Raw genomic sequence first — 14,681 nt, forward strand, 5'->3', positions numbered from 1 at the left:
TACACAGAAATTACCGAGGTATATTTTCAACAACAAAAAGCGTCTGGTCAAGGTTAACGGGGTGTTTGTATGTAAGTTATCATATGTGGATGAGTATATTATCATGCTATTTACATAAAAATTATCGGTGTATGTTTTCAATAATTTTTTCACCTGGTTCAAAGTTACCTTGGTATTTGTACCTGTTATCAGGTCTACGGTGCTTAAATAAGTTATCAGGTCCGGGATCCTGTGTTACCATATTATTTATAGAGTATGTTTTCAATATTTTTTTTCACAGGTCATAAGTAATCGTATTGTTTGTACCTGAGTTATCAGGTCCGGAAGCGTATATTATCACGCTTTTACACACAAGTTATCGATGGTATGTTTTCAACAATTTTTTCCACGGGTCAAAGTTATTGTGGTGTTTATATATAAGTTATCAGGTCCGGAAGCCTATATTATCATACTGTTTACACAAAAGCTATTGGTTGTATGTTTTTAGTATCTTTTTCTCCGGGTCAAAATTACTGTGGTGTTTGTACCTGAGTTATCAGGTCCGAGGGCGTATATTACCATGCTATTACTTAGAAGTTATCAGCGGTATGTTTTAATTTCAACAACTTTTTTCCACGGATCAAAGTTATCGTGGTGTTTGTACCTAAATTATCAGGTTAGGGGCGTATCTTACCATGCTATTAATTCGAAGTTATCGGTGATATGTTTTCAACAACTTTTTCTCACGGGTCAAAAATACCGTGGTGTTTGCATGTAAAATATCAGGTCCGAAAGCCTATATTATCATGCTATTTACACAATAGTTGCCGAGGAATGTTTACAACGATTTTTTGTAAACCAAATAATGGGTAAGTCGGTCTACAATAATCATGTTTCTATAACATATACAATTTGGTAACTATAAAAATAACCATGTTGATGACTACAACCCGGTCACTACACAATCGTTATGTTGTAACTACATATAATCTTCCCATCTATGATGATCCCTCTCTCACCAAATTACTACGAAGATTTGCTTGGATTCTACCATGACACGATGCGCCACCTTCCTTTTGCCAACATCTCCCACCTGTCCAAGGGCATCTCATGTAGAATCATCTTTGATCCTACCACCAATATCGTTCTCGGCATCATCGGAGTGCTCACGGGGATGCGTACTTCCATCAAGAAGTGAACCACAAAATGATTCATGAGTGAAAGAAAAACCGAAAATGCATTCTCTATAGAAATACAACAAAATCCGAGTATTACCAATTCGTAACAGAAAAAAAATCAAATGGAGGGCTGCACCATAGCAGTGGCCTACTCGTGGTGATCACATATCTATAGAATTAGCCCACTTCTAGACAAAACATCCGGTTGGCTGAGATGGTCATCAGATATAGGCAAGGTTAGTAGTGAGGCTGCAGGTGGGGGGTTTGAATCTTGTTGTGGCTACTTTTTCTCCGTCGCGGGATTTAGAATGTACGGGTGCGGGAATCGTACGTGCCTATCCCTAACGATCAGTCGGCATGTACTTAGCTTTCTCGTTTAATTTTTATTTAAAAAACCTCTAAAAAACCAGTAAAACTATTATTGAAAGAACAAAAAACATGTTTTTAGAGGGGAATCGTTCTAATCTTCCTGTGTGCATGGCAATTTTTAGGCATGTTTGTAATGCCCCCGTGGCAAGCTTTTGGAGAAAAATATCAATTATTCATGGCAACTTTTCAGAATTGTTTTTTTATTCATCACATGGCAGTTATATTTATTAAGAGTATGGCATTTTAATAATTAGTAACATGTCATTCTTATTATAGAGGATGGAAGTTTTGTTATTATGAGAATGACATTTTTATTATTAAAAGCATTAAATTTTTATTATTGAGAGCATGACATTTCTATTACTATTTGCATGCCATTTTGATTATCAAGAGGATGACAGTTTTATCATTAAGAGGATGTCAATTTCATTGCTATTGGCAAGGTATTTTTTTATTATCATAGTAAACTTATAAATTGGAGAAATGACAGTTTCATAAAGTAGCATGGCAATTTTCATATTTTCAAAGCATGGCATTTATAAATTTATATTTCTCTGTTTCTTGATTAAAAAATGTGTAGCATTTTTCCACATGAAATTTTTCATGTAGAGGATAGCAGTTTTAAAGTTTAGCATGGCAATTTTATTTTTCTAGATCACACGAGCTTTTTTCTTGCTTTGTTTTGATCATACTCATTGTACATTTATAAATTGGAGAAATGAAAGTTTTATAAATTCACATGTCATTTTAAAGTTTAGGTTTTCTCTGTGTTAAGAACTTTTTTCATAGCATTTTTAAAATACAAACAATTAACCAGCCTTTGGGCCAATCGGGGGTTTGCCCTGGGCTGCCCCTAGTGAACAAGGCGAAACATTAGCTGGGAGCTCCCCCCCCCCCTTGATGAACGAAATCGTTCAATGGGAGCAGCTCCTTGGCGATGAGTCACTAGATATTAGGGACCAAAATTAATTAGTAGTCGACCAACTAATAGCGAATTTTTAAAATTTGTCAACAACTAGCATGTCGAAGATTGACATTAAGGGTATTTTCTTACAGGGGGAATGAGAGTTTTATTATAAAGTTTTAGAGTTACAATCAACTGACAAAATCTCGGCAAAAAGGGAGGTATGTAGCCAACAAGTTGTGCTACAAACAACTGTACCATGATTTCCCAAAGGGAAACACTTCTAATCTATAGTCTGATCAAAAGCACCGCGTTAGACTGATCCATTCGAATTGAATCCCATGACCAATACTTCTTATCTCTTTGGTCTTTAAAAAAAGGCACATCGCCTCGTTGCTAACCACCCACATCTACCGCATAATCCCATCCCGCTAATCACTCGCCCATTCATCCATCCCAAGACCCCCTTGCATGAAGCTCCCTAGCTTGCCATCGACCGCACTACTCGCCTTCTCTGCGATTGTGTCGCCCATCACCTGGTCGGATCCGTTCTTCCGCTCCTCTCCACCTCACTGCCCAGATCTGTTCCACTGCTCCTCCCTTTTTCCTCCCATTGATGAGCCCCCCGGGCAACATTGCAGGTGTGCAGGTGCGCCTTCCTGGCATTAGTTGGCCGAGCCCAACTTCCCCTCCCTGATTGCTGCTTTGACGGGTTACCTCCCATGTTGGAGTAGCACCAGAAGGCCGAACAACAAGCAATGGACTCTAGTGTTCCCCTATTTGAAGAGCCTCCGATCAGAGTTGAAGGTTAGTGTGTCACTCGCCCATGCAAGTTATATTTCCGTTATTTGAAACATTGTAGTTCTCGAGTTCTTTCTTCTCATCTCTTGGATTTGTTCATCATAGTTTGTTAACTCCATTGCATGTTTATGTACTCGAGTTGCAGGAAGCACATAGGAAGTTAGGAAAAAGCATCACATATGTCTGTGTGGCAACAGTGCAAGGGAAAAGGTCCTCACACTTTTGATCGCAGTGTATGTCACCGGCCGCAGTAGATGTAATGGAGCTTACTGACCATCACAAAAGTAAATTCTATATTTAATGGAGAGACACGATCATCACCATGAAAGCACTCCCCATGTTATTTGGTATGATATAATTTTTCTTTTTCTTTTTAATGGAAACAAATCTATATTTGTATGGAAGCAATTCTTCTAGTCTACGAAAATAGTATCATAATGATTTGGAGGCAAAGTATGGAAGCAAATCTATATTTGTATGGAAGCAATTCTTCTAGTCTACGTAACATAAAATATTTTTTACGGTGATTATATATTTTTTTACGGTATCTTTTTGCGTCGAAAATAAGACACAACTTATGGAACGTAAAATTATAGTGGATTGATGGTAAAATAAAGGTGGGGTGAAGAATAACTATTACTCATTCAGGGTGACGAATAATTGGATTTATTTTGCAATTTGTATTGCTGCTCGCGAGACACGGAGGGAAACTTGCCCAACAGAAAATAAATTGGGCATACATTCGTTGAGCTCATGAAGAAATACCAATCGCATGAGGTAAACATTACCATATTGCACGTTTTCCTCTTACAAAGCTTTTGTTCCAATTGATACTAATCCTACGCAAATAGGAAACTGTATCATAGTTAGAATATCATGTTTTTTTTATCTAAAGTTAGAATATCATGTTAACATAAATGGAAGCAAAAAAATTCTTAGGAACTTCAACACCCCCCCCCCCCCAATCGGGAATTACTTGACGCAAAAAAATGATTAAAAAAGATGTATTTAGAACTAAAATACATCATATTTCTAAATACATTCATTTATTCGACAAGTAATTCCGGATGAAGGGAGTACATAAAAAACATGTAGTACCTTTTAGCATTAGGGATTTGCCAGCTGGAATAAGTAAAGCAAAATCAGAATGCTTGGAGCACGACATAAAAATAGGTCTCAGAGCATAAATAAAACAATATATGCCATATGTGTGTACAAAATTTAAATGTTATGAAATACATTACAATAAAGAGACAACAAGATAATTATGACGCATACATGAGACTTTGCGTAATCACATATTTTTTCTGGGTCACATGACAAAAGGAAAATTGACGACTTAACACAAAAAATACTATTTATCTGTGAACATCAGTTGATTGTTATGGCCATATATACAAACAAGAATGAAAATTTTCTCGTTAGGACGGGTGGCCAACTCTGGAATTTGCTTTGTTGAAACACAACTACTGAGTTGTCTTTCTCCGCCTCTCCTCTACTTAATTGGGTACTACGTATTTGCTGGTGCACGAGATGGCCAATCCTATGCAACCGGGAGGTGCTCAGTTGATTTTTTCGACGGTTTCTGTTCTGGTGCGCTGGTTCTGAAGGCCTTAACATGATGACTTCTTGGCTTTCTACTACATAAGGTTTGCTCGGCTTCGATGATGAAGGGGCGATGATGACGGCGCGCCTTCGACGCGCTCCAGTGTTTGTAGTCGTCGCTAAATGATCTAAGAACCTGGATGTAATTTGTACTTTTGGTGTTCTTTATACTACATTGACAGTTGATAAATATATCGGAAGTTTTCTTCAAAAAAGTGCTCAGTTGAATTCAACATGCATTACACCAACCCGCAAAAAACAAACAAACATGCATTAGTACATCAATCAAACTGCTTTTTTAGGCAAAACCAATCAAACTGCTCTTTTTTAGGCAAAACCAATCAAACTGCTGGGACGACCTCGGATTCGCAGCCAGCCTGGCCCGGGGAAAACGGGAGAGAATCCAATCGTGGCCGAGACAACAACACAACGAGCCGGCCCCCCAACCCGGCCCATTAAACTCTGACCTGTCCCACGGTTTCCGTCGCCTCCCGTCTCCACCGCATCTAAACCCTGCCCCTCTCTGTTTTTCTCTCCCCCTCCGAGGTTTTTAGGGTTTCGCATCCGCATCAGCCGCCGCCGGAACCGGGGAGGCGGCGATACGTCGCGATGCAGCCAACATACCAGCCGCCAATGAACGGCCAGCACGCGCCTCAGCCGCAGGCCTCTGGGGCTCCGCCGCCTCCTCTGCAGCAGCCCCCCCCGCCGCCGCAGTACTACCAGGCGCCGCCGCAGTACTACCAGCAGGGACCCCCGCCGGCTATGTGGGGCCATCCGCAGCAGCATATGCCTCCGCAGTACGCGCCCCCGCCGCCGCAGTACGCGCCTCAGCCTCCTCAGCAGTACGCGCCGCCGCCGCAGCATTACGCGCCGCCGCCGCCGCAGTACGGAGCGCAGATGGCTGGCGGGCCGCCTTCCGGAGGCGAGGATATCAGGTCGCTGTGGATCGGAGATCTCCAGTACTGGATGGATGAGACCTACCTCTACAACGCCTTTGCTCCTGTGGGGCCGCAGCAGGTGATGCCTCTATCTACTGAGAGAATTGTCGCATTACAAATTTACACTTCCAATGTGTGTGCTTAAATGATGGATTATGTTGGGGTATTCATACTGAGCGTTTTCTATCCTATTTTCACATGTACCATAGGAAGTGACTCAGTGTTTGCTTTGTGGGGTTAGCAAAGGCATGCATTATTGTTAATTTAGATCAGCCTTTGCTGTTATTTTGAAACATGTTATGCACAGACGGTTACAAGCTGTCATATCACTTGTTTAAGCATTACTGTTTGATCTTTACCTGTGATGTGCGGCATGCTCAATATAGACCTGTTGTAGGTAGCGCAACTTGATAAATGTGCTGTATAAAGACAAATAAAGGTGTCATATTAAATACTCCCTCTGTAACTCAATATAAGATAGTGATGTGTCAAAAAATGTCATATATTAAGTTGCGGAGGAGGGAGTAGTATATGGTAGCATGTTCATGTATCTATGTTTTGGCGTTCTATACATTTCCATCAATTGTCTTTCGCCACCCTGGAAGTGTGATCTCTGGATTAAATATTGTATATCTGTTATAATAATTTCACTTATTGTTTTTTCCTAGTATTTCTGGAAACATTGTCATTGTATGCACTTGCTTTTGTATAAGTACTTCATGTATTGGGTATTAATGTTCTCTAGAAATTGCAGGTCACCTCAGTGAAAATCATCCGCAACAAACATACTGGGCAGCCCGAGGGTTATGGTTTTATTGAATTTCAATCTCGAGCTGCTGCGGAATATGCTCTGGGGACCTTTAATGGGCAGATGATGCCTAATGTTGAACAAGTTTTTAAGCTAAACTGGGCTTCTTGTAGTGCTGGTGACAAGCGGGGTGACGATGGTTCTGATCACACAATATTTGTTGGTGATTTGGCTGCTGATGTTACTGACGCCATGTTGGAAGAGATATTCAAAGCCACCTACCCATCAGTTAAAGGTGCTAATGTTGTTACTGACAGGGCCACTGGTCGCTCCAAAGGATATGGTTTTGTACGCTTTGGAGATCTAAATGAGCAGACACGTGCTATGACTGAGATGAATGGAGTGCCATTGTCTACAAGACAAATGAGGATTGGGCCTGCAGCTAACAAGAAGAATATAGGTACTCAGCAGACATATTCAACTAATGGTACGTGAACTGGAAAACTTTTTCCTCATAGAATATTAATTATTTTCTGCTGTTTCGTCACCTGCTTGTATAGAATCTTGTAGGGAGTAATGATATTTAGATCCTCTCTTGTGGGCACACCATTTTGTAGGCCAACTCAATCTGTTTACACTCTGATTGTTCCCTGTTTGCTTCCTCGATGAGAGTGTTCTTTTAGCACTTCTTATCTTTCTACTCAGTCCAGTTCAGGGTAGCCAGCACAGCTTCTGTTGCTATAAACAGATATATGTCCTTCCCGCTCTTTCATTTGTAAAGATTGGGATAAATGAACACAACTAAGTAATGAATAAACTAAACACAATTCATGTTTCTCAAAGCAGGATGCCATGCCATCTTCATTTAGTGCCTGGAAATATCTTCAGCTGAGATAGATGTCTCCTGTAATCTGTGGCCTCAGTTAGGTCAGTGTTTTAATTTTGCGACTTTTGGGGGGGGGGGGGGATTTTTCCTTACTTGAAGCTTTTTCTATATACTTCAAATGATATTCTCTATCTACACTCCCAAACAGTTTGTAATTCCCATCTTAAATATTCTTTTCCCTCGAACTCCCATTCCTTGTTTGTGCACCTAATCTTTTGTAGTGCACATAACATTTGTTCTATCTTCCGTTAGTCCTTGAATAAACTGTCCTTGCATACACAAGTAATTGGTTGCCTTCCCTTTTTTTTGGATGGACAAGGTTTAGGTTTGAGATGGCCTGCACTAAATATATTATACTGGGCAACAAATATTAAAGCAAATGGTTTCCTTCCTAGCACTATTAGTTGTGTGCTGCATGTTGCAACAGAGGAGGCTAATTCCAGTTCATCAATATTATGGCATTTGCGCAAAAATAGGACGGCAAGCTAACCTGTTTACTGACAGCCATGCTCCTAGGCTTCATTTTCTTTTACAGCCAATCTGACACATGCAATGGTCGAATTAAATTTGTGAAGCAAGGATGTACCTCCCTTGGTTGACAATGGCTTCTTTGTGTGATGGTTGATTTGTTGTAGTGAAATAGCAGCATTTGCATGTACTTCATGATTAGGTTGATGATATATTTGTACTTTCCTGCTTCATGTGTATTAGTTCTTTTGTCTACTGTGGTAGGTCTGAGCACCCAGTTGGGTTTGCCAGCTTTAGGTTTTGCATTTTGTTTCTATGGTTATCCTTTCGGAAGTTAATTATGTCTGTATGTTTTGTTACGGCAGCAGGGTACCAGAGCTCTCAAGTAAATGAGGCGGCGAATGATCCCAACAATACTACAGTGAGTACCTTGTTATATTTTTCTAAATTGTGAGAGTTGATGTTTCCTTATTTTTCATACTTGTGCGATAGATCTTTGTGGGCGGGTTAGATTCCAATATAGATGAGAACTATCTAAGGCAAGTTTTTACTCCATATGGCGAAGTTGGTTATGTGAAGATTCCTGTAGGCAAGCGTTGTGGATTTGTCCAATTTACCAGCAGGTTAAGAAAATCTCCAGGTTTTTTTACTAGTAGTACATACGAGCTAATAATATCCATGACCTAATTGTTGCTCTCGTCACTGCTCTACTTTCAGGGCGTGCGCTGAGCAGGCCATCAGTGCGCTGAATGGGTCTCAGATTGGTAGTTCCAATGTTCGCCTTTCATGGGGCCGTAGCCAAAACAAACAGGTATTGTAGCTGTTAGCTGTTAAATCTTGACGTGTGTATCATTCTAACCCAAACATCGTTTTGTCAGCCTCCCCAGCAGGATGCAAACCAGGGTAATGGCAACAGCTACTATGGATATCAACAGGGTCCTGATGCATACTATGGTGCACCCAATGCGCAAGATCCTAGCATGCAAAACTATGGATACTCTGGTTATGGCAGTTACGAGCAGCAACAGCAGCCATCTCAGCAGCAGCAACCTCCACAGCAGCAGCCACCACAGCAGCAACAGCAGCAGCCCCCACAGCAGGCAAGGAATTGACAACCCAATATATGCTACTGCCTTAGTGATTTCATCTAAAACAATCTTTTTGAAATTTGTCTGTGCAAATAAACAAAGAAATGATACAAATACGCCTCTCAAACTGCAATTTGTTGGCTGATTTTAGTGATTGTTAACATTGTTCACATGCTTAAATGATGGCTTGTCTTTGGCTGATGACTAACCTGGCTACCTAATATTTTGCAGTGACCATTGAGGCGATGGAGCGCAATCAGAGATTCAGAGCTGCATGAACTGAATGCTACCGCGTCATGAGTTATCGTATAGGTGTCCTTGTTTGTAAGATGGGTCGTATCTAGTAGTACTTTGACTGTTGGGCAGTAGCTCTAGTTCTATTCAGTGCTTCTCTTGGTTTTAAATTATCGAACTATGTCCATGACTGAGTTAAGCTTTTAATGTTATTTTGGATCACCAGGTTCTTGGTTTTTGCGTTGATAGTTAAGGCTTTTGGGTGAGAGCTGAACAGAGCGGCTCAACTTGTGCAAATTTTAGCTGAGAGCTTGAACCAAAAGGCTTATGTAGTCTGCCATTTTGTTGTTGTGAGAATGCCTCAAATAAGCAAAAACAGCAAATCAAAATAACTCTAGTGTCATGTTGGAAGAGCAAATCAAAATCATCATCTGCTGGTAAACCGATCCTACTATTTTCTTCTATAAAAGCGCGAGGAACGGAGATCTAAGGAAAGAGCAAATCAAAATAATAATCTGCAGGTAGACCGATACCAAAACCACTGTCTTCCCAATAACCAATCCAACCTGACATATAAGATCCACAAGATGGGCAGTTATTCTTATCACGAAAAAGAGATACTTTTTACACAACTCCCTCAATATAAAAGAATAAAATAGGGAAAGGTGTTCAAAAAATAAATAGGGAAAGCTTGTGTGTTGCAATGGGAGAAAATATACCACACGTCTAAAAAAAGCCACATGTCCAATGCCGGCCCTCAAACCGCCAACATATGTTCGGACTGCGCGGTTCGGACATGCTGTGCCATGCAACGCGGTCGGTCCGCAGAGTGGTCCAGACACACTTTCTCCCGCAAACGTGGGCGGGCTTTGCGGGCGTCCGGATAGCACCAACGCCAGCTTCTGATTACTTTGGCCCACCCAAACCCCCTCCTCCCTCGCCCGCTCGTGTTCTTGCCCGGCGCCAGCTGCCCGCATTCATGCCAATGTGGAGCGGTTGCTCCACATTGAAGCCAGCTCAGAGCAGGCGCGATGTCTCACTTCCTCCGCCATTGAAGTGGCACGCTAGCCGACGCATCCCCGATGTTCACGCCTATTCAATACCGGAGACGCGTTACTGGACGGGATGAATATTTACCACGCCCGTTCAATGCCTCGTCCGTCCGTATGCCGCCGTTAAGCAGGCTCGCCGACCGACAAACCTACTCCGGCTCCGGGCATTGACGAACCCGGACGCCTGGCCTCACCGGAATCCCCTATTTAAAGGTGGCTACACCCTGCTAAGGGCAACTTCAATGCACAACCCCAAATGGTCCGCTCGTGCCCGTTTGGGGATAAAAGGACAAAGCAGACCCTCCAATGCGCGGGAGCAAACGGATTGCCGTCCGTTTTCTGTCCGCTTTCGACACATTCTCGACCCATGTTTGAGCCGAGTTTGCGGCTGAACGGACAGCACGTGGACGGGCGGGACGCGCGCCCTTGTCCTCCCCTGGCTCGCCCGACGATGGCGCAGGCGGCCACTCCACCCCCTTTCCTCCAAAACGCTCCCACGCCCCACCCTCCACTCTCCCGCGCCCCCGCCCTTCCCCCTCCCTCCATCCACCATGGCTGACGAGGCGAACCCTGTCGACTCACCAGCTGCCTCCCACCCCGTGGCGAAGAAAATGAAGCCTATGAAGAAGCCTCGATCGGTGCTCACGCCGGCGGAGGTGGCCAAGCTCAACGCCGAATCGGCCAAGAGGAGGAACTGTCGAGGCGGAGAAGAAGGCCGCCGCCGAGTACACTGCCGAGTGTGCCGTGCGGCGTGCATTGCAGCACCAGGCCGACGTCGAGGACAAGGAGTCCATCGTCTCCAAGGCGCACGCTGCTACTTCTTGAGCTTGCGTTGATTTTTCCCTTGAAGAGGAAAGGGTGATGCATCAAAGTAGAGATAAGTATTTTCCTTAGTTAAGAACCAAGGTATCAATCCAGTAGGAGGCACAAGCAAGTCTCCAATAGATGCACCTGCACAAACTAACTGTTGGGGAACGTAGTATTTTAAAAAAATCCTACGATCACGGAAGATCTATCTAGGAGAAGCATAGCAATGAGCGGGAGAGTGTGTCCACGTACCCTCGTAGACCGAAAGCGGAAGCGCTTAGTAACGCGGTTGATGTAGTCGAATGTCTTCGTGATCCAACCAATCCAAGTACCGAACGTACGGCACCTCCGTGTTTAGCACACGTTCAACACAATGACGTCCCTCGAGCTCTTGATCCAGTTGAGGACGAGGGAGAGTTCCGTCAGCATGACGGCATGGCCACAGTGATGATGAAGTTACCGATGCAGGGCTTCGCCTAAACAATAGATGATATGACCGAGTGTGTAACTGTGGAGGGGGGCACCGCACACAGCTAAGAGAAGACTTGGTGTGCCTTTGGGGTGCCCCCCACATATATAAAGGAGGGAGGGAGAGAGGCCAGTGAAGGAAATATGCCCTAGAGGAAATAATAAAGTAATTATTTATTTCCTTATATCATGATAAATGTTTATTATTCATGCTAGAATTGTATTAGCCGGAAACATAATACTTGTGTGAATACATAGACAAAAAGAGTGTCACTAGTATGCCTCTACTTGACTAGCTCGTTGATCAAAGATGGTTATGTTTCCTAGCCATAGATGAGTTGTCATTTGATTAACGGGATCACATCATTAGGAGAATGATGTGATTGACTTGACCCATTTCGTTAGCTTAGCACTCGATCGTTTAGTATGTTGCTTTTGCTTTCTTCATGACTTATACATGTTCCTATGACTATGGGATTATGCAACTCTCGTTTACCGGAGGAACACTATGTGTGCTACCAAACGTCACAACGTAACTGGGTGATTATAAAGGTGCTCTATAGGTGTCTCCGAAGGTATTTGTTGGGTTGGCATATTTCGATATTAGGATTTGTCACTCCGATTGTCGGAGAGGTATCTCTGGGCCCACTCGGTAATGCACATCAATTAAAGCCTTGCAAGCATTGCAACTAATGAGTTAGTTGCGGGATGATGTATTGCGGAACGAGTAAAGAGACTTGCCGGTAACGAGATTGAACTAGGTATTGAGATACCGACGATCGAATCTCGGGCAATTAACACACCGATGACAAAGGGAACAACGTATGTTGTTATGCGGTCTGACCGATAAAGATCTTCATAGAATATGTGGGGAGCCAATATGAGCATCCAGGTTACGCTATTGGTTATTGACCGGAGACGTGTCTCGGTCATGTCTACATAGTTCTCGAACCCGTAGGGTCCACACGCTTAAAGTTTTGATGATGGTTATATTATGAGCTTATGAGTTTTGATGTACCGAAGGTTGTTCGGAGTCCCGGATATGATCACGGACATGTTGAGGAGTCTCGAAATAGTCGAGACATGAAGATTGATATATTGGAAGCCTATATTTGGATATCGGAAATGTTCCGGGTGAAATCGGGATTTTACCGGAGTACCGAGGGGTTACCGGAACCCCCCGGGGGCTTAATGGGCCATAGTGGGCCTTAGTGGAGAAGAGGAGAGGTGGCTAGGGCAGGGCCGCGCGCCCCTCCCCCTCTAGTCCGAATAGGACAAGGAGAGGGGGGGCCCTTTCCTTCCTCTCTCCCTCCTCTTTCCCCCGTTCTCCTAATCCAACAAGGAAGGGAGGGAGTCCTACTCCCGTTGGGAGTAGGACTCCTCCTGGCACGCCTCCTCCTAGCCGGCCGCACCTCCCCCTTGCTCCTTTATATACGGGGCAGGGGGCACCCCATAGACACAACAATTGATTTGATCTTTTAGCCGTGTGCGGTGCCCCCCTCCACCATAGTCCACCTCGATAATACTGTAGCGGTGCTTAGGCGAAGCCCTGCGTCGGTAGAACATCATCGTCGTCACCACGCCATCGTGCTGACAAAACTCTCATTTAACACTCGGCTGGATCAGAGTTCGAGGGACGTCATCGGGCTGAACGTGTGCTAAACTCGGAGGTGCAGTGCGTTCGGTACTTGATCGGTCGGATCGTGAAGACGTACGACTACATCAACCACGTTGTGCTAACGCTTCCGCTTTCGGTCTACGAGGGTACGTGGACAACACTCTTCCCTCTCATTGCTATGCATCACCATGATCTTGCGTGTGTGTAGGATTTTTTTTAAATTACTACATTCCCCATCAGTGGCATCCGAGCCAGGTTTTATGCGTAGATGTCATATGCACGAGTAGAACACAACCGAGTTGTGGGCGATATAATTCATACTGCTTACCAGCATGTCATACTTTGGTTCGGCGGTATTGTTGGACGAAGCGGCCCGGACTGACATTACGCGTACGCTGACGCGAGATTGGTTCTACCGACGTGCTTTGCACACAGGTGGCTGGTGGGTGTGAGTTTCTCCAACTTTAGTTGAACCGAGTGTGGCTACGCCCGGTCCTTGCGAAGGTTAAAACAACACCAACTTGACAAACTATCGTTGTGGTTTTGATACGTATGTAAGAACGGTTCTTGCTCAGCCCGTAGCAGCCACGTAAAACTTGCAACAACAAAGTAGAGGACGTCTAACTTGTTTTTGCAGGGCATGTTGTGATGTGATATGGTCAAAGCATGATGCTAAATTTTATTGGATGAGTTGATCATGTTTTGTAACTGAGTTATCGGCAACTGGCAGGAGCCATATGGTTGTCGCTTTATTATATGCAATGCAATCGCCCTGTAATGCTTTACTTTATCACTAAGCGGTAGCGATAGTCGTGGAAGCATAATATTGGCGAGGCGACAACGATGCTACGATGGATATCAAGGTGTCGCGCCGGTGACGATGGTGATCATAACGGTGCTTCGGAGATGGAGATCACAATCACAAGATGATGATGGCCATATCATGTCACTTATACTGATTGCATGTGATGTTTATCTTTTATGCATCTTATCTTGCTTTGATTGACAGTAGCATTATAAGATGATCTCTCACTAAATTTGAACATAAAAGTATTCTCCCTGAGTATGCACCGTTGCCAAAGTTCGTCGTGCCCAGACACCACATGATGGTCGGGTGTGATAATCTCTACGTCCATCTACAACGGGTGCAAGCCAGTTTTGCACACGCAGAATACTCAGGTTAAACTTGACGAGCCTAGCATATGCAGATATGGCCTCGGAACACTGAGACCGAAAGGTCGAGCATGAATCATATAGTAGATATGATCAACATAGTGATGTTCACCATTGAAAGCTACTCCATTTCACGTGATAATCGGTTATGGTTTAGTTGATTTGGATCACGTGATCACTTAGAGGATTAGAGGGATGTCTATCTAAGTGATAGTTCTTAAGTAATATGATTAATTAAACTTAAATTTATCATGAACTTAGTACCTAATAGTATCTTGCTTGTCTATGTTCTTTGTAGATAGATGGCCCGTGCTGTTGTTCCATTGAATTTTAATGCGTTCCTTGAGAAAGCAAAGTTGAAAGAT

At 43.4% G+C, this 14,681-nt stretch overlaps 1 protein-coding gene across 2 annotated transcripts; it reads left to right on the forward strand.

Moving 5' to 3' along the window:
- Positions 1-5,325: 5,325 nt before the first annotated feature.
- Positions 5,326-9,423, forward strand: LOC123188425 (polyadenylate-binding protein RBP45). Of its 2 annotated transcripts, none has more exons than XM_044600530.1 (7): positions 5,326-5,853; positions 6,529-7,009; positions 8,242-8,297; positions 8,369-8,499; positions 8,594-8,687; positions 8,755-8,976; positions 9,196-9,423. In XM_044600530.1, the coding sequence occupies exons 1-7, from the start codon at positions 5,446-5,448 to the stop codon at positions 9,196-9,198; spliced, it is 1,395 nt and encodes a 464-aa protein (XP_044456465.1). In that variant the 5' UTR covers positions 5,326-5,445; the 3' UTR covers positions 9,199-9,423. The 2 variants fall into 2 exon arrangements, with proteins under 2 accessions (XP_044456465.1, XP_044456466.1); XM_044600531.1 differs by having other exon boundaries at positions 8,245-8,297.
- The last annotated feature ends 5,258 nt before the right edge of the window (positions 9,424-14,681 follow it).

This window comes from Triticum aestivum, chromosome 2A (assembly GCF_018294505.1).
Source record: "Triticum aestivum cultivar Chinese Spring chromosome 2A, IWGSC CS RefSeq v2.1, whole genome shotgun sequence".
In the NCBI taxonomy this organism is placed as follows: Eukaryota; Viridiplantae; Streptophyta; class Magnoliopsida; order Poales; family Poaceae; genus Triticum; species Triticum aestivum.

Bases quoted from the DNA above. Each gene is read 5' to 3' on its own strand.
- LOC123188425 (XM_044600530.1), top strand. From the start codon at position 5,446: ATGCAGCCAACATACCAGCCGCCAATGAACGGCCAGCACGCGCCTCAG. The intron at 5,854-6,528 runs GTGATGCCTCTA...TAGAAATTGCAG, and splicing joins CTCCTGTGGGGCCGCAGCAG to GTCACCTCAGTGAAAATCAT. The intron at 8,688-8,754 runs GTATTGTAGCTG...TCGTTTTGTCAG, and splicing joins GCCGTAGCCAAAACAAACAG to CCTCCCCAGCAGGATGCAAA.